Genomic DNA, 24,679 nt, shown 5'->3' with positions numbered 1-24,679 from the left:
CAAAACTGAAGGGCTTTTCCCCCAAGCTAATGAGTACCTTCCTCATCACTGCCAGAAGCTGAGCCACGGAAATCGGTTGTCCCGAGGCATGGCAAAATATGTGTCCCGGAGCAAAAACACCAGAAGCCTTGAAAATCTCCCATTCCCCAACAGGGCAGCAGAAACCCTCCTCACTTCTGTTTAAGAAAACCCATTTTCCCCTGCCCAGTTGATCAGTTTTTGAAGATCTCAACCAAAGGCGCAACCTGTGCCCTTCCAAAAAAATCTCATCACTGTGAATACCCAACCTATGTCGTAGCCCAAGGAGCTCCGACGCCCTGAAAGCCCCAAAAAACAACCATAGGAAACATAACCGAAACAGCCTACACTCATACTCATCGTAACATAAAATTGGTAACTGTAAAAGCATTCTTTGTAGCAAATCATAAGTCACTGCCCTGCGTAACTGTTTCGTTCCCGCCTGCACCCTACTTAAACCTCTGAGGACCCTCTTCACCAAAACCCCCTGTACCAGATCCCTCCCCCACCACAACTACCCGTAAAAAGAAATCCCGGCCAACTTGCCAGAAATGGTAGTATGTGACAAACCTTTGTCTATCAGGTGTAACACAAAACCTAGCACCAACTGATCATCACCCATCCTCCACCTATTCTCAGCACACAGTTTACCATAGCTCAAGAACTCGCTCCATGCGTGCTGATAGCTCCGTCTTGTAGATGCCGCTATTGAGTTCTCTATGAAGGCGACAAGTCTCATTCCCCCCACTCCCAGACACACTGCGGGATTGGAGTCTTGGTGAGTTCTGCCCCAGGAGCCAGCCTGCGAAATCTCGCCCACTGCAAACGAGACAGAGAGTCTGCTATACCGTTATGCACTCCTGGGATATGACGTGCCTTAAAAACAAAGTTGAGCTGTAAACATTTGAGCATAAAAGCACGCAGCAAGCGTAAGACTCTCCAATTCCTGGCTTTCTGTTTATTAATCAATTCAACCACCGTTAGATTATCAACGTGGAACAGTACTGAACGATTCTGAAACTCGTCACCCCAAACATACAAGGGGAAAAAACTCTAGAAAAGCGATACTGCGACCTTGCAGTATCCAATGGCGTGGCCAACTCTCAGCGCACCAACGCCCTTCCCAAAAGACACCAAAACCTTTTGCCCCGGATGCATCCGAGTAAATCTGCACTTGCCAAATCATGTCTTCATCCGCAAAAAACAAAGACACACCATTAAACTCTGCCAAAAAAGTCAACCATATAGACAAATCAGCCCTAGTAGCTGCTGAGATACGCACTCTGTGGTGAGGAAGAAAAGCCCCAGACATAGACATTCCTAACCTCCTGCAAAACGTTCTCCCAGCCCGGACCACCCAGCACGCAAAATTAAGGTAGCCCAAGAGTTTCTGCACTTTCCTGAGCTCCAATTTGCGCTCTGCTATCACAGATGTCAAAAAATCTGAAATCTCCTGAACTTTCACCGCTGGCAACCGTGCTACCATAGCCACTGTGTCGATTTCAATACCCAAAAACACCGTTGTTGTACTCGGCCCCTCAGTCTTATCCGGGGCCAAAGGCACTCCCAACTCTTGTGCCATTACCTGAAAAGAAAGCAAAGCCCCCTGACATTGACCTGTGTTCTGAACGCCAATGAACAGAAAGTCCTCCAAATAATGACAAATGAGTGCATGACCAGTAACATGAGTAAAGCGCCACTGCAAGAACGTGCTGAACGTTTCAAAAAGGGCACAAGATATAGAACATCCCATCGGAAGCATTTTATCTACATAAAATACTCCCTGCACCTGCATTCCCAACAGTTCAAAGTCGGAAGGATGAATGGGCAGCAGCTGAAAAGCAGACTGGATATCACTCTTGGCCAATTGCGCCTCTCTCCCTGCCGATCTAACCAAACGCAGAGCATCATCCACTGAAGCGTAGGACACGCCTGAATCTATTGGCGATATAAAATCGTTAATGGAGGAACCCTCAGGCCATGACAGGTGGTGTATCAGCCGGAACTCCCCCGCTTTCTTTTTGGGTACCACCCCCAGTGGAGAGCCAATCAAATTGGGCATTGGACAGCATACAAAGGGACCAGCAATTCTACCTGTCTCCACTTCAGCTCTCAACTTCTGCTGAACCACCTGTGGGAACTCTTTAGCTGACTTCAAATTATCAGACCACCTACTCAGTCTCGGACCCTGGTAACCTATTTTGAAACCATCCTTGAAACCCCAAAATAGTTTGCTGGCAGCTTCAGCATCCGGATACTCCTCCAACCATTGCGCCAAAATCTCAAACTTAACTGGGGTAGGACCCTTTTGCTGCAAACTGGAAAACATGGCCTCTTACCCGCTGTCCCCTGCCCTGCTCCCCAAACCTCTGGCCAGCGAAGCATTGTGTGAGGGGATGTTTGCCACCACATTGCGAGCACTCATGCTTATATCTGCAAAACTGCCTGTTGCAGAAACCCCTGTTGAAGTTCCAACAGGCCCCAAAATTGGTTGCCTGACCTCTGCCTCCCAAACCCGCCCCAATCTAGGCGGGACGAGATTGAAAGGGCCGATAAGATATTGGTAACCCACTAGCCGTGTGAGTAGTAGCAGGCGCCTGAGAAGACGCCATCCATTGTAGCCACAGCTCAGAATCCACATCACCCCAGGGTCTGTCATGAGACACACTCAATCGAGCTCTAAACTCCTCGTCATATGACAGCCATGCAAAACCCCCAAAGTAACTCTGAGCTTTCCTAATAATATCCATGTATTTGAAAATTGCTACCGCCCTATCTGGATATTTTTCACAATATATGCTGGCATAGATCAGAAAAGCGGAAGTCCAGTGCTCAATGGTTTTGGGGACCCTAGGACGCCTAGCCAGCTCCCATTCTTCCTCCTTAGACCCCTCTTTTGCCTGAATGTCACGGTGTAACAATTTAAAAACATCCACAAACTCATGACGCCAAATCCTGCTTTTTGTCTTCTCTGATAAATGTGAGCCCAGCGGCATAGCAATCCCCATATAAGGCAGTTTTTTGTGTATATTTTTATCTTCCTCCCCTGCATCCTGGATCCCCTTACCCGGAGCCGTCATATCCTGTGTCCCAGGGACGGGGGCAACCCCCCCATTCCCATCCCCCGTAGAGGAACCTTGCCCCACCTCTGAAGATACCTTATCCCCCAATGTATCCCCTCCAATGCCAATAGACCTGGTTGATTTTTGCGGTTGACCCCCTGGCTGCCAAACCGACCACCACCCAGCCGTGCCTGTAGGCAAAGGAGCTGTTCGCGTGTGGATGACTGCCCGGTCTGCTTGTGGACGACTGACAGATGCTGGAGCCCGCGCCTTTGCATTGTCCGCACTTGACGTCTGCAAAAAACTAAGCACATTTTGTTGCCCCGACAAACCCCTCTTGCCCCTTTCAGCTTTCCCCAACTGTTCTCCAATGTCCCCATCCCTCAATTCTCCTTCCTCCAAATCATCACTGTCCATATCCGGACACCCCACAACACCAAAATCACCAGAAGGTGCCCCACTGTCCCCCGTCACATCCAAAAACCCCCTTCTTCCAGAATCCAAATTCCCCTGAGCAGACCTAATCGTGGTGGGGTGACCTATCTGAGAAAGCAAATCCGCTCCAGATCGCCCTCCCTCAGTAGGCCCCCAAGACAGAGCCGTATCGTGCTTCGTCCGCTTTGTGCGCTTGCCGGCCGCAGCCCTTGTGATTAAAACCGGCATATCTTCCTGCAAGCCGCTTTATCTTCCTGCAAGCCGCTCAAGCCATACTGCTCCGCCACTCCTGCTACAGGCCCGCGGCCCGGAAGCCTGCCACCCTTCGCCGTGACCGACGCACCCTCACTGCCCACCCATACCCACCGACCTGCCTGTGACTCCTGTGCCCCCTTTTGGGACATCCCTTCCAAGCATGTTCCCGGTGGCCCATGCACCAATGACGTGTCTGGGAACCCCTGTACTACCTGGCCGCTGAACTCGTCTTGAGACAAAAGTGGGCATGTACCAAAAAGTTGGGAAGCACCAGCCTGCAGCGGTGTGTAATCCGCACCTCCCAGCGCACTGCTCTGCCCCAAACTGTCTCCTCCTACATATGCTGCACCTGCCCCGTCCGCACCCAGGACCCCCACGCCACTCCTACTGGGCAAAACCCCCAACTTCCCCACCTGGTGGGACTCCTTACATGCCTCCGGGGTGACAAACTCTGGCAATGATGGCGCTGGGCTCAGGAAAAACTGCTGACCATTAACATGCACCAATTGGGGGCTGCCCTGCCACAACACACCAGTAGGCCCTAAAGCCGGGGAGGGGGCTCAACACTGTAAAGGAGCTGCCAATACTTCCACACTCTGAGCACGCCCACGGCGCCTGGCACTCTCAGCAGATACACCGGCCCTGCACCCAGCACTTCGCCCACGCAAAACGGACGGAGCTAAGGACCGCTCCCTCCTTCTTCCCGTGCTCACGCGCCGCCCGCCCACCGCTAGATGGGCGGGCCCACGTACCTGCACTTCGTCGTGCACCTCGTCAGCTGGGCCAGCCTGCGCTTCCTCTCCCACGAACCGGGCCTGGTCGGGCCCCTCCTCCGATGTCAGCGCGACCTCCTCCGCCGCCTGGGGCCTCGGGGACATACAGGCCGCCACCGCCCTCGCGACGCCACTTCTCGCTTTCCGGGGGGCGCGTTCAAAGCCCACCCAGGCTTGACCAGGAACACCGGGCTGGAGCAAATCCCCTCTACCGGCCTCACAAAGCACCTGGACCGCCTCCCGCATCGCCTCCTGCGACGTCATAGCTCCAACGGCAAGCGAAATGTACCAAAATTCAGACAGCCCCTCCTCCCCGCTCCCGAGGGCACAGTGATTTTCCCGCCCTTCCCTCCCCCTACATATGCCCTTCCTACGCGCTGCGCGCCTCCCTGATTGCCTCCTCTGACCTACACCTGGGTGGGCGCTCCATTGTGCGAAGCCACCCAGGGGGAGACCTGGCTCGTGCCCTGCACTCCCTGGGTCCCCCCTTGTAAAAAAACACAGCTCTCATATTGAGTGTTTAAAAAGAAATAACCAGGGTCACTTACCTTGGCGTTTTAAGTCTGATTGCAGTTGTACCCATTGCAGTTATACATGTTGCTACGATAGGGAGGCTGTGGCTGGATAGAGCTGATGTTCCACCCTTAGTTCCGGGGAGCAGACAGCTGGTAGTGTCCTTGGCTCTGAAGTAAGTGTATCTTAGCACATGTATTTGCAGGGATGCCTATCATCAGGAGAGAGGGGTCGGAGGGGACGAGGATCGGCTGTAAGCACGAGCGCTTGCTGCACAAGTTAACAGTGCTACGAAACTGCACCAGTGCACGCGTGCGCTATACTATTATACCAGGATGATGATTCTGAAGTGCCTTGGTTCACTCTGGCCTCTCAGGCCTGGTCATGTGTCTGCAATCATCCGAACAAGACAACAGCCCTAGGAAGTCGCACCAGTGCAATCATGCACTATACTGAGCATTGCGCTGAACTGCCTCTGTTCCTTCTGGTGTGTTCCCCCGCACTGGCTTTGCCTTGCAGCCTGGTGGTGTGCGTGCAGTGTCTGCCTGAGGCTAGCCCCGGCCCCGCCTGCCTGCATTAATTCGTACAAGACAACAGCGCTACGAAGCCGCACCACTGGCAGCCATGCGCTATACTGAAGATGATGCTGACCTGCCTCAGCCCCTACTGATGTGTCCCCCGCACTGGCCTTGCCTGCCAGGCCTGTTTGCAGTGCCTGCTGTGGCTGTCCCCGGCCCCGCCTGCCTGCAATAATTCAGTGGCAGCCATGCGCTATACTGAAGATGATAGTGAACTGTCTGTCCGCCTGCTAGTGTGTCCCCTGTGCTGGCCTTGCTTGCCAGCATGTTTGCTCTGCCCGCAATGGCTGCCTGTGGCTGGCTCCACCTGCCTGCAGGATGTTCGCACCCGGCCCCGTGGCTGCCTCGGTGCCGCTGTGCATTGTTGACCTGTTACCCAGCCGAGCAGTCGGTGGCAGATTAAACAACCGAGATATCTGTGCAATTACGTCCGGCTCCCTGGGTCTCTAATGAGCCGTGTGTCAGGCTTCCGGTGCGCCCATGGTGCCTGCTCTCGCGCGCCACTCTTGCAAAAAATAAAAGTTATGAAATATGCAGCTGGCGTAAACGCGCCGCACCTGGACAGGAGAAGTGCACGCGTATGGTGCGAGCAGGAGGTGTGATAACGCCACAAGCCGTTTGTGTGCACATCTCCTATCCTCCGAGTTGTCTTGTATGCAATGCAGCTGACGTAAGCGCGCCGCACCCGGACAGGAGATGTGCATGCGTATGGTGCGAGCAGGAGTTGTGATAACGCTGCGAGCTGTACGTGTGCACATCTCCTGTCTTCCATACGCGTGCACATGTCCTGTCCCCCTTCGGCCAAGAAACCGACAACAATAGATCTTGCCAAGGCGAGCAGCGCACGTGCTGCGTCACTAGGCAAGACCTAAAAAAGGGATTGGCATAGTATAGAGTTGATCTACCAGTTATGGCCCTGATGTGCACTTCATTTTAGGCAGATGTACATGTGATTAGGCAAAAATGCCTTCATTCAAACGGAAAATGAGTCAGGGGTTGAACAGGACTTATTCATTGCCCCATGCAATGTGCTGTGGTGGTCAGAAGCAAAAATGAATGACAGTCGAACAGACCAATGGATGAAGAGGTCTGACCAAAAGAACCTCTTCTTATCAATATATGTTCATACTTCTTATTTATGAACATTTTTTATCACATGAAGCTGGAGAGACAGATATAGCTGTCTCTAAGTCAGACTTAGAAATTAAATAGCACCCGATTTCCGCTCATTTTTCCATTTGAAGTTTTTGTGGAAAAAAGAATATATGATGTATTGGAGTCCCCAACCACCTCCAATACAAAAACCTATCAATGTCAAAAGTAATTTGCTGGTGGTAGTTACACAGGAAACAAGCATTGACAAAGCCAATAGTTCTCACCCATGCAAGAGCTTTTGGCTTTGCCAATATCTTTTAGGCATGTAGTACATTAACGTGGCTGCTATTCAGCATGGATAAAAGGTAGTGGGTTTAAGGAGAGTGGCGTGGAGTGGAGTTTCATAAATGGGAGTAGAGTGAACTGTTATGGAGAGGCATAGAGTGATGTAGATTAGAGTACAGTTCAGTGGCGTGGAGTGAAGTGGAGTGGTGTGGAGAGAGTAGAATGTGGTAGAGTGGAAGGGCGTAGAGTGGAGTAGAGTGTGATAGAGTGGAGTGACATAGAGTGTCGTGGAGTGGTGTAGAGCAGAGTGGAGTGGCATAGAGGGCGTTGCGCAGAGCGTTGTAGAGTAGAGTGATGTAGATCAGAGTAGATTGTCGTAGAGTGAAGTGGCATATAGTGTAGTATTGTAGGAGAGTGGAACAGCATAGAGTAGAGTGTTGTAGAGTCAAGCGGCATAGAGTGAAGCAGAGTGATACAGAGTGCAGGAGTGGAGTAGTGGGTCATAGAATAGAGTGGAGTAAAGTGGCATGGAGTGGCATATAGGGAGTTGTGGAGAGTGGAGTAGTGTAAAGTGGCATAGAGTGGAGTAAAGTTTAACGGAGTAGAGTGTCGTAGAGTAGAGTATCATAGAGTGGAGTGTTGTATAGTGGAGTGTAATAGAGTGGCCTAGAGTGAAGTGGGGTAAAGTACAGTGGTGCTGAGTAGATTGGCGTAGAGTGCATTGGTTTTGAGTAAAGTGGTGTAGACTGCAGTGGCATAGAGTGGATTGTTTCAGAGTAGAGTGAAGTGGCATAGAGTGGAGTGGTTCAGGGTAGAGTGGAGTTGTGCAGGGCAGAGTGCTGAAGTGTAGAGTAGAGTGGCTTAGTGTGCAGTGACGTAGAGTAGAGTCGTATAAAGTGCAGTGGTGTGGAGTGCAGTGGTTCAGATTAGATTAGAGTGGTGTGGAGTGATGCAGATTGCAGTGACGTAGAGGGCATTGGTATTGAGTGCAGTAGAGTGACGTACAGTTAAGTGGTGCAGAGTAGAGTGCAGTGGTATAGAGTGCAGTGGCATAAAGTGCATTGACATAGAGTAGACTGGTGCAGAATAGAGTGGTGTAGAATAGAGTGGTGTAGAGTGTCGTAGCATGCAGTGCCGTAGAGTTCACTGGTGCAGAGTAGAGTAGTGTTGAGTTCAGTGGCAGAGAGTGCAGTCTTGCAGAACAGAGCGTCGCAGAGTGCAGAGGCGTCAAGTAGAGTACAGTGGTGCAGAGAGCACTGGCATAGAGTACAGTCGTGCAGAGTAGAATAGAGAGGCGTAGAGTGCAGTGACATAGAGCACAATGGTGTATAATGATGTAGCGTGCAGTGGCATAGAGTGCAGTGGTGCAGGGTAGAGTGGCCTTGAGTTCAGTTGCGGAGAGTGCAGTGGTATAGCGTAGAGTGGTGCAGAGTAGTGGGTGCAGAGTGGAGTGGTGCAGAGGACAGTGGCATAGAGTACTGTAGTTCAGAGAAGAATGAAGTGGCATAGAGTGCAGTGGCACAGACTGCTCTGGCGTAGAGTGTTGCCGAGAAGAGTGGAGTGGTGTAGAGTGTGATGGCGACTGTTGGAAGGCGTTCCCCGGGGAGGCTGCGGAATGTGTTCCCGACCACCCGGAGGCCCACCTTACCCAGAGTTAGGCCGAGCAAGAGCAAGGAGGCCCTTCCTGGAAGGGTCTCGCACCTAGGATGGCACACGCTGCGCTTACTCTCTCTTCGGATAGAGGGACACCACACAGTAAGTCGTTATAAGACAATATGCTTTTATCGGTAGTTGTCAGGGATCTTTATGATCCGGCAGGCAGGTGTAGAATTAATGCCACAAACGGCAGCGATCTCGTGAGGAGGGAAAGGGGTAGCGGGACAGTCTTTGAATTAGTGTCTCTGCGAGGTATCCGGCGCACAGTTCTCAATCCTCGAGCTGAGGGGATGTTGTTTCTCTTGGCAATCTCTGCCGATTCTCTTGGAGGAGCGGGCCGCGAGTCACTCAGCAGGCACCGGAGGGTCGTAGTTCAGGGAGCCGCGACGGCGTCAGCAGGGCTCAGATGGTTCAGAATTCGGGGAGCCGCGACGGCGTCAGCAGGGATCAGATGGTTCAGAGTTCGGGGAGCCGCGATGGCGTCAGCAGGGCTCAGATGGTTCAGAGTTCGGGGAGCCGCGACAGCGTCAGCAGGGCTCAGATGGTTCAGAGTTCGGGGAGCCACGACAGCGTCCGCAGGGCTCAGGTGGTTCAGAGTTCGGGGAGCCGCGACAGCGTCCGCAGGGCTCAGGTGGTTCAGAGTTCGGGTAGCGTTCTTCTGTTCGGTGAGCGATCGAGCCGCGACCAGGTCAGCAGGCTCTCGTCAGTCCAGGTCTTCTCTGCTCCCGTCCTTTCCGCACCCCTTGTTATACTCCCCCTCCTCTTTGAAGTCCGGAGTCCTTGCGGAGAGGGGTCTGGTGCCTGGGGGGCGGTGTGTCGGGGTTTCCTGTCGCTTGTCCCTTTGATCTGTTCAGGTGGGTCTGGGAGGGACTCCAGACAACCAGCAGGCGAGGCGCCCGCTCACCGGGGGCCTGGTGGTCGATCGAAACCTCCCTCGGGGGAGAGACCAGAGGTGTGACAGGGTCGGCGCCTCTCGGTCTGGTTTGGGGTGGGGGTTTCGTTCTCCCTCGGCCGGGCATGCGTGTTGGGGATCTGGTCGGCCCTCGGGATGTTGGCCCACGGGAGCCGGAAGGCCGTGTCCACGGAGTTCGGCGTGGTTGTAGGGTAACTTGCTGGTCGGGAGGGCCCACGCCACGAGGCCGGTCTCACACGTGCCCCCCCCCAGCTGAAAGGCGGGGAGAACTACCCATCCACTTGGGGGTTCTCCTCGCTGAAGCGGAAGAATCGGGACAGGCCGTCCGCGTTGGCGTGGTCCGTCCCGGGGCGATGTTCCACCGTGAAATCCATCCCTTGGAGGGAGATGGACCAGCGTAGCAACTTGGGGTTTTCTCCTCGCATCTGCATCAGCCACCGCAAGGGGCGGTGATCCGTTTGTACTCGGAAGTGTGTTCTGAACAGGTAGGGCCGTAGCTTTTTGAGGGCCCAGACTACTGCGAAGGTCTCTCTCTCAATAGTGCTCCACCGCTGTCCCGGGGCAGCAACCTCCGGCTGATGAAGGCTATGGGCCGATCTATGCCCTTGTCGTCGAACTGGGAGAGGACTGCCCCGATGCCGTGTTCCGAGGCGTCCGTCTGGACCACAAACTCCTGGGCGTAGTCGGGTGCTTTGAGCACTGGAGCTGCGCACATGGCGGCCTTGAGGGTGTCGAACGCCTTCTGGCAGGAGGGAGTCCAGTGTACTTTCTTGGGGTGTTTTTTGGAGGTTAGTTCGGTGAGGGGGCCTGCGATGCTGCCATAGTTCTTGATAAACCTTCGGTAGTAGCCGGTGAGGCCCAGGAAGGCCCGGACTTCCGTTAGGGTTGCGGGGGGTTCCCAGGACAGGATGGCGTCGATCTTCGGCTGGAGGGGGGCGACCTGCCCACTTCCCACCTGGTGCCTCAGATACGTTACGGAGCCGTGCCCAATTTGACATTTGCTGGCTTTGATGGTGAGGCCGGCTCGGCGCAGAGCCAGCAGGACTTGACGGAGGTGCTGGAGGTGCTCGGTCCATTGGGAGCTGAAGACTGCTATGTCGTCGAGGTATGCTGCGCTGAACCCCTCTAGTCCGGACAGGACCTTGTTCACCAGCCGCTGGAAGGTGGCCGGGGCATTCTTCATTCCAAACGGCATCACCCTAAAGCGGTAGTGCCCATCCGGGGTGGAGAAGGCGGAGCGCTCCTTGGCTCCCTCGGTGAGGGCAATCTGCCAGTATCCACTAGTCAGGTCGAAGGTGCTGAGGTAGCGAGCGGCCCCAAGGCGGTCAATGAGCTCGTCGGCACGGGGGATAGGGTGAGCGTCCGCTCGGGTGACCGCATTGAGTCCTCGGTAGTCCACGCAAAACCTCAGCTCGGGGGCAACACCCGGGGTAGTTGCTTTCGGAACCAGGACTACCGGGCTGGCCCAGGGGCTGTCGGAGGGTTCAATCACCCCGAGGGCTAGCATCTTCGCCACCTCGGTCTGGATGCAGGTTCGGGCCCGATCAGGGACCCGGTAGGCCCGATGTCTCACTGGCGGGCTGTCGCCGGTGTTCACGTCGTGGACACACCAGTTGGTGACCCCAGGGGTCAGGGAGAAGAGGTCCGCGAACTGCCCTAGTAGCTGGCGGCAGTCGTCGGACTGTTGGGCTGTGAGGGCGGTTGACAGTTTCACTCCCTCCACGGACCCATCGGTCTCTTTCGCCCCCAGGGGGTCTGGAAGGGGCTCGGTGTCTTCTTCGGCCCCATCGTCGGTGGCCAGGAGTAAACTCAATTCTGTCCGTACAAAGTGAGGTTTGAGGCGGTTCACGTGGAGGACCCGGAGGGGGTTCCGCGGGGACTGTACATCGATGAGATAGGTGACTTGGCTCTTCCGCTTGACCACCTTGAAGGGTCCAGTCCATTTATCTTGGAGGGCGCAGGGTCTCACCGGGGCCATGACCCAGACTTGTTGGCCCGGCTGAAACTCGACCAGCGTAGCATTCTGGTCATACCAGCGCTTCATTTCTTCCTGACTAGCCTCGAGGTTCGCTTCTGCGAGTTCTCTGAATTTCCGGGTCTGGTTGCGGAGCGCCAAGATGTATCGGAACACATCCGGAGGGGTCCCCCGGGGGGTTGTTTCCCACCCCTCCTTGACCAGGCTCAGGGGTCCCCGGACGGGGTGTCCATATAGTAGTTCAAATGGGCTGAATCCCAGGGATTTTTGGGGAACCTCCCAGTAGGCGAACAGGAGGCAGGGGAGGAGGACGTCCCACCTCCGGCGTAGGGGTACCACTAGTACTCGGGCCGATCCCAACTCGGCCGACTTCTGTTCGCTGTACAGCAGTCCGTTCTCCCAGTATACCCAGTGGGTGCCAGTCCGGTCGCCTGCTGCTTGGGCCTCGGCCTGTTGTCGGGGTCCCATGAGGGACGGGCAGGTGGATTGTTCTTGGCAGAACACTTCACGGGAGGGGCCCCCTTCGCAGGGCCACGGGGCCAGTTCTGGTAAGTCCCCGAGTTTGGTCAGGGTTTCGGGGTCGGAAGGCACTGATCCTTCGTCGGGAGCGGTTGGTTCGTCCAGAAGGGGGTCGTTGGCCTCTGGTGGTGTATTCTGGATCTCGGGGATGGTGGCGGTGCTCAGTGGCATGGCCTCTCCCCCCTCGGAGGAAGGCGCCCTGAGAGTCATCGAGCGCGTGGTGGCGCATACCCACTCGGGTAGGCCCATCATCTCGAGGTGGGCCCTTCGTTCCACTTGTCCCCACGGGGAGTTCTCAAGGTCGTTGCTCAGGAGGCAGTCCATGGGCTGGGAGGTTCGGACCGCTACCTTTAACTTGCCGGTGACTCCCCCCCATTCGAAGGGGACTAGGGCCATCCGGCAGAGGCTCTCGGAATTGTCTGATGATATGACGGGGCAAAAGGCGTCAGGCAGTATCTGATCTTCGGAAATCAGGTGACAATGAACCGCCGTGATACTCGTCCCGTGTCCCGGAGCCCCTCGATGCGGTGACCGTTGACCGTTACCTGCTGTCGGTACTTCTTCGTGTTGGCGGGCAGGGACGTTCCGGGGACCATCTCCCGGTCCCCTAGGGAGACCAAGGCCATGGCGGCTGGTTCCCATTCTTCGGAGTCTTCCATCTCTTCCCCCAGGGCTACAGAGGCCATCTGTCGAGCCGGCGGGGTTGTTGTGGCGGTTCGCTGGTACCGGGGACACTGAGGGTCACTGGCATAGTGTCCGGTCTGTTGGCAGCAGAAACAGGTGATCCTCACTCGGGGCCCCGGCCTCCCTGGTGGCCCGGTGCTGGCCGGAGGTGGAGCTGGAAAGGGCGGAGATTGTCCTCTGGGAGGGCTGAGCGGGGATCTCCCCGGGAGCTCCCTTTGTCGGCCTTGATTCCCTCCGCCCCTCTGGCGGGGGGGTCCCTGACTGTGGCGACCGTAGTCTCCCACGGGGCCCCGGGCGGCCCGGGTGTTCACCACCGGTCAGCCTCGACGGCCAGTTTTCGAGGGTCTGTGAGTTTGCTGTCCAGGAGGTGCTGGCGCAGCTCTACGAAGCAATTAGCGGCCAAGTGTTCCCATGCGATGAGGTCGAACAGCTCCTCGAAGGTGGAGGCCTTGCTGCCCTTGATCCATCCGTCCAAGGCCCGGCTGTAAAAGTTCACGTACTCCACCCAGGTGGTACCGGGTATCTTTTTGCAGTCTTTAAACCGTTGCCGGTACATTTCAGGGGTGAGCCCATATCTGGCTACCAGGGCCTCTTTTATGTGACTGTAGGAGTTCATCACCGTGGAGGGCAGGTCCAGCAGGGTATCTCTCCCCTCGCTCAGGAACCGGCCCCACAGCCCAGCCCCCCAGTCTTTCTGCGGGACTCGGTGGGAGGTCATGGCGACTTCGTAGGCCTTGAACCATTGCTGAATGTCGTCGTTCTTATGGTATTCTTTCACCACATATTTGGGGATGTGGACCTTTGGTTCCACGGTGGAGGAGATGGGTTGGGTTTCCGAGGGTCGGGCCTCCGCCTTCTTAGCCTTGAGCTCGATTTCTTTTAGGCTACGTTCGTGCTCTAGTTGGAGTTTCTTTTCTTCGTGTTCTCTCTGTCGTTTCTTTTCCTCTAGTTCTCCTTGTAGGCGTAACTGTTCCACTGCCAGTTTTTTTTCAGCCAGTTTTATCTCTCCTTCGATTTTTAATTTTGCTAGTTCCAGTTCGTGGTTGCGACCTCTTTCTCGGTCCGCTAGTTCCTCTGGGGATAGGCCCCCCTCGGGGGCGCCGTTCCTCCCCGGGGTGCTTCGTGGTTCGTTGGGAGGCTCTCCTTCTGTTTGTGTCCGGGGAGTTTCTGCCTCGACCCAGGTTTTTAATGCCCCCTGGAAGTCCTCTTTCGTGCTTAGTCCGGTGGCAGCGATTCCAAAGTCTTTGCAAAATTGTTTCAGTTCTCGGTGCGTATAAGATTCTAACTGGTCCTTTTGAAATGCCGCACTCGGGTTGGTGCCTGCGGCACCTAGGGAAGTTTCTCCTTCCATTTCTTCTTGGTAGTGCGTAAGCCGTCTACTGCACGATCTCTAGGTGTTGGCTCGTATCCCGTCGCCTGCCACCAAATGTTGGAAGGCGTTCCCCGGGGAGGCTGCGGAATGTGTTCCCGACCACCCGGAGGCCCACCTTACCCAGAGTTAGGCCGAGCAAGAGCAAGGAGGCACTTCCTGGAAGGGTCTCGCACCTAGGATCGCACACGCTGCGCTTACTCTCTCTTCGGATAGAGGGACACCACACAGTAAGTCGTTATAAGACAATATGCTTTTATCGGTAGTTGTCAGGGATCTTTATGATCCGGCAGGCAGGTGTGGAATTAATGCCACAAACGGCAGCGATCTCGTGAGGAGGGAAAGGGGTAGTGGGACAGTCTTTGAATTAGTGTCTCTGCGAGGTATCCGGCGCACAGCTCTCAATCCTCGAGCTGAGGGGATGTTGTTTCTCTTGGCAATCTCTGCCGATTCTCTTGGAGGAGCGGGCCGCGAGTCACTCAGCAGGCACCGGAGGGTCGTAGTTCAGGGAGCCACGACGGCGTCAGCAGGGCTCAGATGGTTCAGAATTCGGGGAGCCGCGACGGCGTCAGCAGGGCTCAGATGGTTCAGAGTTCGGGGAGCCGCGACGGCGTCAGCAGGGCTCAGATGGTTCAGAGTTCGGGGAGCCGCGACAGCGTCAGCAGGGCTCAGATGGTTCAGAGTTCGGGGAGCCGCGACAGCGTCCGCAGGGCTCAGGTGGTTCAGAGTTCGGGGAGCCGCAACAGTGTCCGCAGGGCTCAGGTGGTTCAGAGTTCGGGTAGCGTTCTTCTGTTCGGTGAGCGATCGAGCCGCGACCAGGTCAGCAGGCTCTCGTCAGTCCAGGTCTTCTCTGCTCCCGTCCTTTCCGCACCCCTTGTTATACTCCCCCTCCTCTTTGAAGTCCGGAGTCCTCGCGGAGAGGGGTCTGGTGCCTGGGGGGCGGTGTGTCGGGGTTTCCTGTCGCTTGTCCCTTTGATCTGTTCAGGTGGGTCTGGGAGGGACTCCAGACAACCAGCAGGCGAGGCGCCCGCTCACCGGGGGCCTGGTGGTCGATCGAAACCTCCCTCGGGGAGAGACCAGAGGTGTGACAGGGTCGGCGCCTCTCGGTCTGGTTTGGGGTGGGGGTTTCGTTCTCCCTCGGCCGGGCATGCGTGTTGGGGATCTGGTCGGCCCTCGGGATGTTGGCCCACGGGAGCCGGAAGGCCGTGTCCACGGGGTTCGGCGTGGTTGTAGGGTAACTTGCTGGTCGGGAGGGCCCACGCCACGAGGCCGGTCTCACAGCGACGTAGAGAGCATTGGTTTTGAGTAAAGTGGTGTTGAGTGCATTGTCGTAGAGTGCCGTGATTTAGAGTACAGTGGTGTAGAGTGGTGCAGTGTAGAGGGCAGTGGCATAGAGTGGAGTGGGGCAGAGTGGAGTAGAGTGGCGTACAGTGCAGTAGCACTGAGTCGAATGTTTCAGAGTAGAATGAAGCAGCGTAGAGGGGAGTTGTGCAGTGTAGAGTGGAGTGGCATAGAGCGCATTGGGGTAGAGTAGAATGGTGTGGAGTAGAGTGCATTGGCATGGAGTAGATTGTTTCGGAGTAAAGTTAAGAAGCGTAGAATGGAGTGGTGCAGGGTAGAGTGGAGTGGAGCAGGGTAGGGTGCAGTGGCATAGAGTACTGACATAGAGTGAAGTGGTGTAGAGTAGAGTGGAGTGACCTAGACGGGAGTGGTGTAGACTGCAGTGGCAAAGAGTGCAGTGGTGCATAGTAGAGTGGGGTAGAGTGGACTGGCATAGAGTAGAGTGGAGCAGAGTAGAGTAGACAGGCATAGAGTGAAGTGGCCTAGAGTGCAGTGTCATAGAGTGCAGTTGTGCACAGTAGATTAGAGGGGCATAGAGTGCACTGGCATAAAGCAGAGTAGTGCAGCGTAGAGTGTGGTGGCGTAGAGTGCATTGGCATAAAGTGTATTGGGGTAAAGTTCAGTAGAGTTGTGTAGAGTGGTGCAAATTAGAATGCAGTGTCATAGAGTACAGTGGCACTGAGTAAGGTGGTGCAGAGAAGAGTGGTATATAGTAGAGTGTTGCAGAGTAGAGTATAGTGGCATACTGGAGTGGGGCAGAGTGGAGTAGAGTACAGTGGCACTGAGTAGAATGAAGCGGCATGGAGAGGAGTGGTGCAGGGTGGATTATAGTGGCATAGAGCGCAGTGGGGTAGAGTAAAATGGTGTGGAGTGGAGTAGAGTGCATTGGCATAGAGTAGACTGTTTCAGAGTAGAGAGAAGTGGCGTAGCGTGGAGTGGTACAGGGTAGGGTGGAGTGGAGCAGGGTATGGTGCAGTATCTTAGAGTGAAGTGGTGCAGAGTAGAGTGGAGTGGCCTAGACTGGAGTGGTTTAGAGTGCAATGGTGAAGAGTGCAGTGGTGCATAGTAGAGTGCGGTAGAGTGCACTGGCATAAAGTAGAGTGGTGCAGAGTAGAGAGGCATAGAGTGAAGTGGCAGAGAGTGCAGTTGTGCGCAGTAGATTAGAGGAGCATAGAGCGCAATGGCATAGAGTAGAGTGGTGGAGCATAGAGTGTAGTGGTGTAGAGTGCATTGAAATAAAGTGCATTGGCGTAAAATGCAGAAGAGTGGTGTCGAGTGGTGCAAAGTACAGTGCAGTGTCATTGAGTACAGTGGTGCTGAGTAGGGTGATGCAGAGTAGAGTGGCGTATAATTCAGTGGAGGTGAGTGCATTGTTGCAGAGTAGAGTGTTGTAGAGTGCAGTGGTGTAGAGCCAAGTGGCGTAGTGTGCAGTGACATAGAGTGGTGCACAGGAAAGTGGCTTAGGGTGAAATGGTGTAGAGTAGATTGGCATAGAGAGCAGTGGCATAGAGTGTATTGGTTATGAGCAATGTGATGCAGAGGAGAGTGGCATAGAGTGCAGAGGTGCAGAATGGAGTGGATTTGCACAGGGTAGATTGCAGTAGCATAGAGTGGAATATAGTGGTGTAGAGTTCAGTGAAATAGAGTAGAATGCAATGTCGTAGAGTGCAGTGGTGCAGAGTAGATTACAGTGGCTTAGAGTGGATTGGTGTAGAGTGCATTAGGGAAAGTGGAGCGATGCAGAGTAGAGTGGTTGAGCATGTAGTGGCATAAAGTGCATTGGTGTAGAGTGCAGTAAAGTAGCATAAAGTAGAGTGGAGCATAGTAGAGTGCAGTAGTGTATAGAAGAGTGGTGTAGAGTTCAGTGGTGGAGAGTGCAGTGTTGCAGAGTAGAACGAAGTGGCATAGAGTGGAGTGGTGCTGAGTACAGTTGAGTGCAGTGACATAGAGTGGAGTGCATTGGTCTAGACTGGCATAGAGTAGTGTAGAGTACAGTGGTGTAGAGTTTAAAATACAGAGTAGACTGTCGTAGAGTGCGGTGGTGTATAGTAGAGTGGCATAGAATGCATTGGCATGTAGTGCAGTGGCTTAGAGTAGTGCATAGTAGATTGGCATAGAGAGCTGTGGCATAAAGTACAGTGGTGCAGAGCAGAATAGAGTGACGTAGAGCATAGTGACATAGAGTACAGTGGTGCCAAGTAGATTGGCATAGAGTGCATTGGTTTTGAGTAAAGTAGTGTAGAGTGTATTGGAGTAAGGTTCAGTGATGCAGAGTACAGTGCGGTGGCATACAGTGGACTGGCACCTAGTGCAGTGGCATAGAGTAGATTGTTTCATAATAGAATGGAGTGGTGAACTGTAGAGTACAGTGGCATAGAATGCACTGTGTAGAGTGTGGTGGTACAGAGTAGAGTGCAGTGGCATAGAGTGGAGTGGTGTTGAGTGCAGTGGTGCATATCAGGGTAGTATGGGGTACAGTGCATCGGCATAAAGTAGAGTGATGTAGAGTAAAGAGGCTTAGAGTTAAGTGGTGTAGAGTGGAATGGTGCAGAGTAGAGTGCAGTGACTCAGTGTGAAGTGGCATGGAGTGACATAGTGTGAGTGGTGTAGAGTGGAGTGTGATAAAGTGGAGTATGCATAGTATGGTAGTGCATTGCTATTACAGACAACACATCTTCAATTGAAACGCTCATTACATTTGCACAAACATACAGTTTTACTGATAAAACTATACTGTGCACAAATAATAATGTGTGGAAATTGCATCACCTAGTATATTGATTTGTTTTGATCGCATTAAAATATTTGTTTCCACCACACTTCAGAATTACTAAAATATGTGCTTCATTTGTGCTTTTTATAATTCTGATATATTCCGAAATATCTGCACAATTCATTTACTGACTTTGAAATTTTGTTGTGAGCTACAAAAAAAATAATATTGTACAGCCTTCCTCAAGCACACCCCCAGAAACCAGCATGATTGTCACATAAATTCTCTCACTTTGAAGTCAAAGGGAGAAAAGTAAACACCAAGCTCCCTGGAAAACAGATCCTGACATTTGACCTCTGTCTTTGAATGCACAGCAAATGTGACAAGATAAGAACAAGATTTATAGGCCTATTTACAGAAACCCAGTACTGGGGGAAGAATACAGTAAGTAGGATTTGTGAACGAACGGGGCGAACTCAAGCTGGACAGTCTAAAACAAATAGAGCCAGCAAATAGAAAGCAAGCAAATTTACAAATCACAAAGCCAATGGTAAGCAATGGGCAGAATTCATTCCCAGGGAGGCTTTCCAAATGTCCCCAAGATTTTGTTAGCAAACCTGACAGCTGTGCTGTCTGTTAGGCTTCAACCTAAAAATGTGCAACAGCATACTTTAACAGAGTTGCCAGACTTTTCCCAACTGAATTCCGCCACAGAATGCTAACGTGTAAGCTAGAAGCTGCTGCTAACCATGACAGAAATTTCTCACATTAGTACTAGGCAAAAGACCTGGGTGAGGCAGAATCTAGCACCCCGCTATGAGTCAAGCAGGGTCCGACTGTCTACCTCATCACCCAATAACAGCGTGCTATGTAAAGACACATGCACAGGCTTTCCTGTACTGCTGCCACGGGTACACATATGTAACAGTTCGCCCCGTAGCGACACTCGTGCTGGCCTCCATGCACAGCTGCCATGGGCATACATACCAGCACACTCTGCAAAGCACTTGATTTTCTGGCACTTCATACATCCTGATGTAGGCCAAGGGCTAGCTAAGCATACAGCAGAGGACTTCCATCGAGTGGACCAGTAGACCCCACTTCCATGACACCGATAAGCCATCCTGGCCATGCTGCTGATTACTCAGTACAAACCAGTATGCTGCCCACCGGGCTCGTGCTCTGCAGCTCTTGGTAAAGGCAACAGCCCTTCACCACTGTGAGGCTTCTCACTGTGTGTCCACTGTAATCCGTGTGACAGGCCTTGGCGCACACGCATGATCTGTGCTCGCCTCTGACCAACGCTCAAGCTGTCTCCACTGCTGGGGAACTCTGGCCAGAGGCGCACGTCTATTAGCATGGGAGGGACTCTTCTGGTCCACTCAGGCAGGGCATTTAGTAGCCATTTCAATCAATCAATCAATCAAAATTTGTAAAGCGTGCTACATACCCGCGAGGGTTTCAAGGCGCTGAGGGTGGGGAGAGGAGGTGTGCTGAAGCTACTGGTCAAACAGCCAGGTCTTGAGTTGTCTCCTGAAGGCTAGAAGGTCTTCGGTCTGTCGTAGGATGAGGGGGAGGGTGTTCCAGGTCTTGGCAGCGCAGTGGGTGAAGGATTTGCCTCCGGCTGTGGTTCTACGGAGGCGTGGGACGGTAGCCAGGGAGAGGTCTGCGGAGCAGTTTCCTGTTGGGCACTTAGAAGGAGAGGCGACTGTTGAGATAAGCTGGGCCGGTCTTGTGGAGTGCCTTGTGCGCGTGGATCAGGAGCGTGAAGGAGATTCTTTTGTCGACAGGGAGCCAGTGCAGGTTCCTCATGTGGGGGGTGATGTGGTCGCAGGCGGGACGTCGAGGATCAGGCGTGAGGAGGCATACTGGATTCCTTGCAGTCTGTTGATAAGTTTGGTCGGGGCTCCGGCATAGAGGGCATTTCCGTAGTTGAGTCTGCTGCTGACTAGGGCCTGGGTGACTGTTTTCCTTGTGTCTTTAGGGATCCATCTGTAGATTTTGCGGAGCCTACGGAGGGTGTTGAAGCAGGTGGAGGAGACAGCGTTGACTTGTTTGGTCATGGTGAGTTTTGAGTCGAGGATGACTCCCAGGTTTTGTGCGTGGTTGGTGGGTGCGGGGGTGTCCCCAGCGACGCGGGCCACCAGGAGTCTTCCCATGCTGAGGGGTTGGGCCTGAGGATGAGGATCTCCGTCTTGTCTGTGTTCAGCTTAAGGCGGCTATCCTCCATCCAGTCGGCGATGGCCTTCATTCCCTGGTGGAGGCTGGATGTGGCGGTGAGGGGGTCCTTGGTAAGGGAAAGGATCAGTTGCGTGTCGTCGGCATAGGAGATTATGTTGAGGTCGTGGTGTCAGGCGATGCGTGCGAGAGGCGCCATGTAGACGTTGAACAGCGTCGGACTGAGGGAGGATCCCTGTGGGATGCCGCAGATGTTCTCGGAGGCTTCGGATCGGAATGGGGGGAGGCGGACTCTCTGGGCTTTGCCGGAGAGGAAGGAGGAGGTCCAGTCCAGGGCCTTGTCTCGGATCACTGCGTTGTGGAGTCGTGTGCGTAGTGTGCGGTGGCAGACGGTGTCGAAGGCGGCAGAGAGGTCGAGAAGGATGAGGGCCGCAGTCTCGCCGTTGTCCAGTAGGATCCTGATGTCATCTGTGGCGGCGATGAAGGTGGTCTCGGTGCTGTGGTTGCTGCGGAATCCTGACTGGGAGGGGTCCAGGATGCAGTTGTCTTTGAGGTAGCGGGTGAGCTGGATGTTGACTATCTTCTCGATGACCTTAGCTGGGAACGGAAGCAGGGAGATGGGCCGGAAGTTTTTCAGTTCGCTCGGGTCCGCCTTGGGTTTCTTCAGTAGGGCGTTGATCTCGGCGTGTTTCCAGCTTTCAGGGAAGGTTGCGGTCTCAAAGGAGAGGTTGATGTTGCGCAGGTGGGGTGCGATGGAGCTGCCGGCTTTTTTGAAGGTGTGGTGTGGAAAAGGGTCAGACGGCGAGCCGGAGTGGATTGTGCCCATGGTCTTGATTGTGTCTTCGGTGCTCACGTTGGCCCAGGTTGTCAGGGGGTCGTGGTCAGTGGGTGGTGGTGGTTCCGGCACGTTGGGGCTTGTTAGGGTCGTCCGGGGGCTGAAGCTATCGTGGATGTTGGCGATATTGCGGTGGAAGAAGGTGGCGAGGGAGTCGCACAGGGCTTGCGACAGCGGGATGTCGTTGACGTTGGAGCTGGGTTTGGAGAGTTCCTTCACGATGTTGAAGAGCTCCTTGCTGTTGTGTGCGTTGTTGTCGAGGCGGTCTTTGAAGGAGGTCCTCTTGGCGGTCCTGATGAGGTGGTGGTGGTTGCGGATGGCGTCTTTGTGGGCTGCGCGGCTGCCTGGCGACTTCTCGCTGTGCCATATGTTCTCTAACTTCCGGCAGGTGCGCTTTGGCGCTAGGAGTTCCGGGGTGAGCCAGGTGGCTCTCTTGCTGGTGTCTTTGAGGGTTTGTTTTTTCAGCGGGGCTAAGGTGCTGGCGCAGTCGTCCATCCATGGTCTGAGGGTGCGTGCACCATCGTCGGGATTGGAGGGGTTGGTCGGTGGGTTGAGTGCGAGGTTTGTTTGTAGTTGTACTTCGGTGATTTTGCCCCAGCAGCGACGGGGAATCTGTAGGGTGCGGTGATATGGGACAGGTTTCCGAAAGGTGAAGTGGATGCAGTGGTGGTCGGTCCAGTTGGGTTCGGAGACTTGGCTGAAGGAGACGTGGGGGCTTGAGGAAAATATGGCGTTGAGCGTGTGTCCGGTGATGTGGGTCGGCGTCGTGATGAGCTGTTCCAGTCCGAGGTTGTCTATCAGGGTGGATGAGTTGCTGTCGTTGTTGTTCTCCAGATGGAAGTTCAGGTCTCCGAGGAGGATGTAGTCGGTGGAGGTCAGTGCGTGCGTGCTGATGAAGTCGGCGATGGCGTCGCAGAATTGTGGTCGGGGTCCAGGGTGCCTCTTAGCGTGGTCTTGGGGTCTGTGTGGATCTGGAAGTGAATGTGTTCGGCGGTGCTGAGAGTGTCGTCGGTGTTTGTTGAGACCCTGATGGTTTTCTTGTGGGCGATGGTGATTCCTCCTCCGATTCCGTTGGTGCGGTCTCTGCGGGCGATCTTGTATCTGTCGGGGATGGCTATGGCGATGTCTGGAGAGGAGGCTTCGTTCATCCAGGTCTCGGTCAGGAAGGCAACGTCTAGTGCTGCAGTGTCGAGTAGGTCCCAGAGCTCGACGGTGTGTTTGTGTGCGGAGCGGGTGTTGATCAGGATGCATCAGAGCTGGTTGTGTTTTGTCGTGGCGGGTGTCTCTGCGTCTTCGATGCAGGGGAAGCTGCAATTCCGGCAGGCGAAGGGACCGTGGTTGCGCTTCGGGGTGGTCCTGCAGCAGGCGGGGGCCCGTCTTGGGTTGAGAGCGAGGAGGGTGCTAGCGTCGTATCGGAAGCGACCATCATGGCTGGTGCGGGGGCCAGGGGTTCTGGCGCTGGGCGCGGACGGGCGCAGACGGGCTTGCCTTAGGCGCGGCCGCCATTTTAAGGAGAGATGGGAGGGAGGAGCAGCTGGGTGGCGGGAGGCGTGTGGCAGGGGGCAGCGAATGGGCGCGGGGCCAGGCCGCAGGGGATGCAGCGGCGGGAATGCACAGAAGGAAAACAAGCATTGGCATAGCCAATAGGTCTCACCTTTGGGACCTTTTAAGTGTTTAGCCATGCAACAGTTGCATAACTAAATACTTATAAGGTCCCAAAAGCGAGACCTGTTGGCTATGCAAAGCGGCCGCTAAAGTGAAAGTGATCGCGGTAAAGCGTGGCGCCGCGCACATGCACTGTAGCTGCAGGCTGGCCTGGTAGCACTTTTTGGAGCCCTCTCAATAAGTCTCGCCAGACCAGCGCATGTGCTGGGTCAAGCGAGACCTACAAATGGGCAACGGGGCACCGGGGGACAAAGGCACACACAGGAGCGGGGAACAGAAGAAAATGGGCAGCGGGGCACCGGGAGACAAAGGCACACACAGGAGCGGGGAAACAGAAAGAAAATGGGCAGCGGGGCACCGGGGACAAAGGCACACACAGGAGCGGGGAAACAAAAAAGAGAATGGGCAGCGGGGCACCGGGGAACAAAGTCACGCACAGGAGCGGGGGAGCAGAAAGAAAATGGACAGCGGGGCACAGAGGAGCAGGGCACAGGACACTCAGAGCGCAGGTGGCGCTGCAGCGGGCGGTGGGGGGGGGGTGTTGGGAGGTGGGATGCGACCTACCTGGCTCACACACACAAATTGCCACTTCAGATTTGGTAGTATGTTTTTAATTTAAACACAGATGTTTTGCAAGTGTTACTACCTTTTCGTTTTCGTTCATCAATTAACTACAAAGGAATTCATGTTTATGCAAAAATATCCTGATTTTTCTTTTACAGAAGGGTAGAAAGCCGTTCCACTTGGCAGCCGAGAAAGGTCACATTCAAATGATAAATACGCTCATTGAACTTAACCTGTTCACATCAGAAAAAGACTTGGTAAGTAACCGGTAGAAAACCTAATTCTCAGCGTGCAATATTTGTTATTTTTAATGGACCGTCTAATGCATGGCACAACTACACGTAACAGTGATGGAACGCTCAAGATATCACCGGAAGCCTCAGGCCTGGTGCGCGAGCTCTTGTTTCAGAGGCACCGAAGACGGCAGCTGCTGGGGGACGTGTTGTGTGCTCGCTGCTGTTTTTAAAAAGATGATTGACTTTGTGGGTGGATTTCATTGGTGCAAATTGTAGATCGAAAAACAGGTTTTAGACAGTCAACAAAACACCTGTCCTTGTTTAGAGGGATGAAATGCTCAAAATCCAACAGCGCAATCCCCGGGGTTTGTAGTGGAGGAGAGGTAGACCCGGAATTAAGTAGCAAGGCCAGACCCATTTAGTCAATAAACATTGGCTACGACAATAAATCCAGCCTCTTTACGGTGAAAATAACTTGTGTGTTGGGCATGAAAATGTGAAACCTCACTGTGCATTTTAGCGAGAGATGAGCACTGTTTATCTGTCAGAGAGGCAAGGGAAGTCTGTATCGACCCCATGGGGATAGTTTTGGTTCAGCTGGTCTGATGTTAAGGTATTGAAAAGGGAACTATAGCAGGAAATCACTCCAGGCATACTAACAGAAAGCAAGTACAAACATTGCAAAAACAAATATATCAGTTCTGAATTTTGATTGCCAAACCAGGAGAATATTCGTTATTTACACAATAAACAAAAATGTACCTACTCCTTATTCAATTGGCAAGGCTACCTAACAATCCTGCACTGATACAACTAAGGGCATGGTTAACTTAGTATTTACAATCCCTTCAACGCTAATTTAGAGTGCCAGTTTATTGGTTCTTATTGGCTGCACAAGTAGTCAACGCGTTTCTCATCAAGAGCACTGCACAAATTGTAAATATCTACAGTAACCTGATTAATAATTAAATACCATTTTATAAAGAGTTTACATTTAGACATGAAAATGTTGTGTAA

At 53.8% G+C, this 24,679-nt stretch overlaps 1 protein-coding gene across 1 annotated transcript in view; it reads left to right on the top strand.

Moving 5' to 3' along the window:
- ANKDD1B (ankyrin repeat and death domain containing 1B) overlaps positions 1-24,679 on the top strand; it is a 718,121-nt gene that overhangs the window by 194,725 nt on the left and 498,717 nt on the right. The window contains exon 6 of the mRNA XM_085632291.1: positions 23,585-23,683. Coding sequence (XP_085488417.1) covers positions 23,585-23,683 — 99 coding nt within the window. The remainder of the gene's footprint in view (positions 1-23,584; positions 23,684-24,679) is intronic.

This window comes from Triturus cristatus, chromosome 2_1, assembly GCF_964204655.1.
Source record: "Triturus cristatus chromosome 2_1, aTriCri1.1, whole genome shotgun sequence".
Classification (NCBI taxonomy): domain Eukaryota; kingdom Metazoa; phylum Chordata; class Amphibia; order Caudata; family Salamandridae; genus Triturus; species Triturus cristatus.
This window is presented reverse-complemented; position numbering and strand designations above follow the sequence as displayed.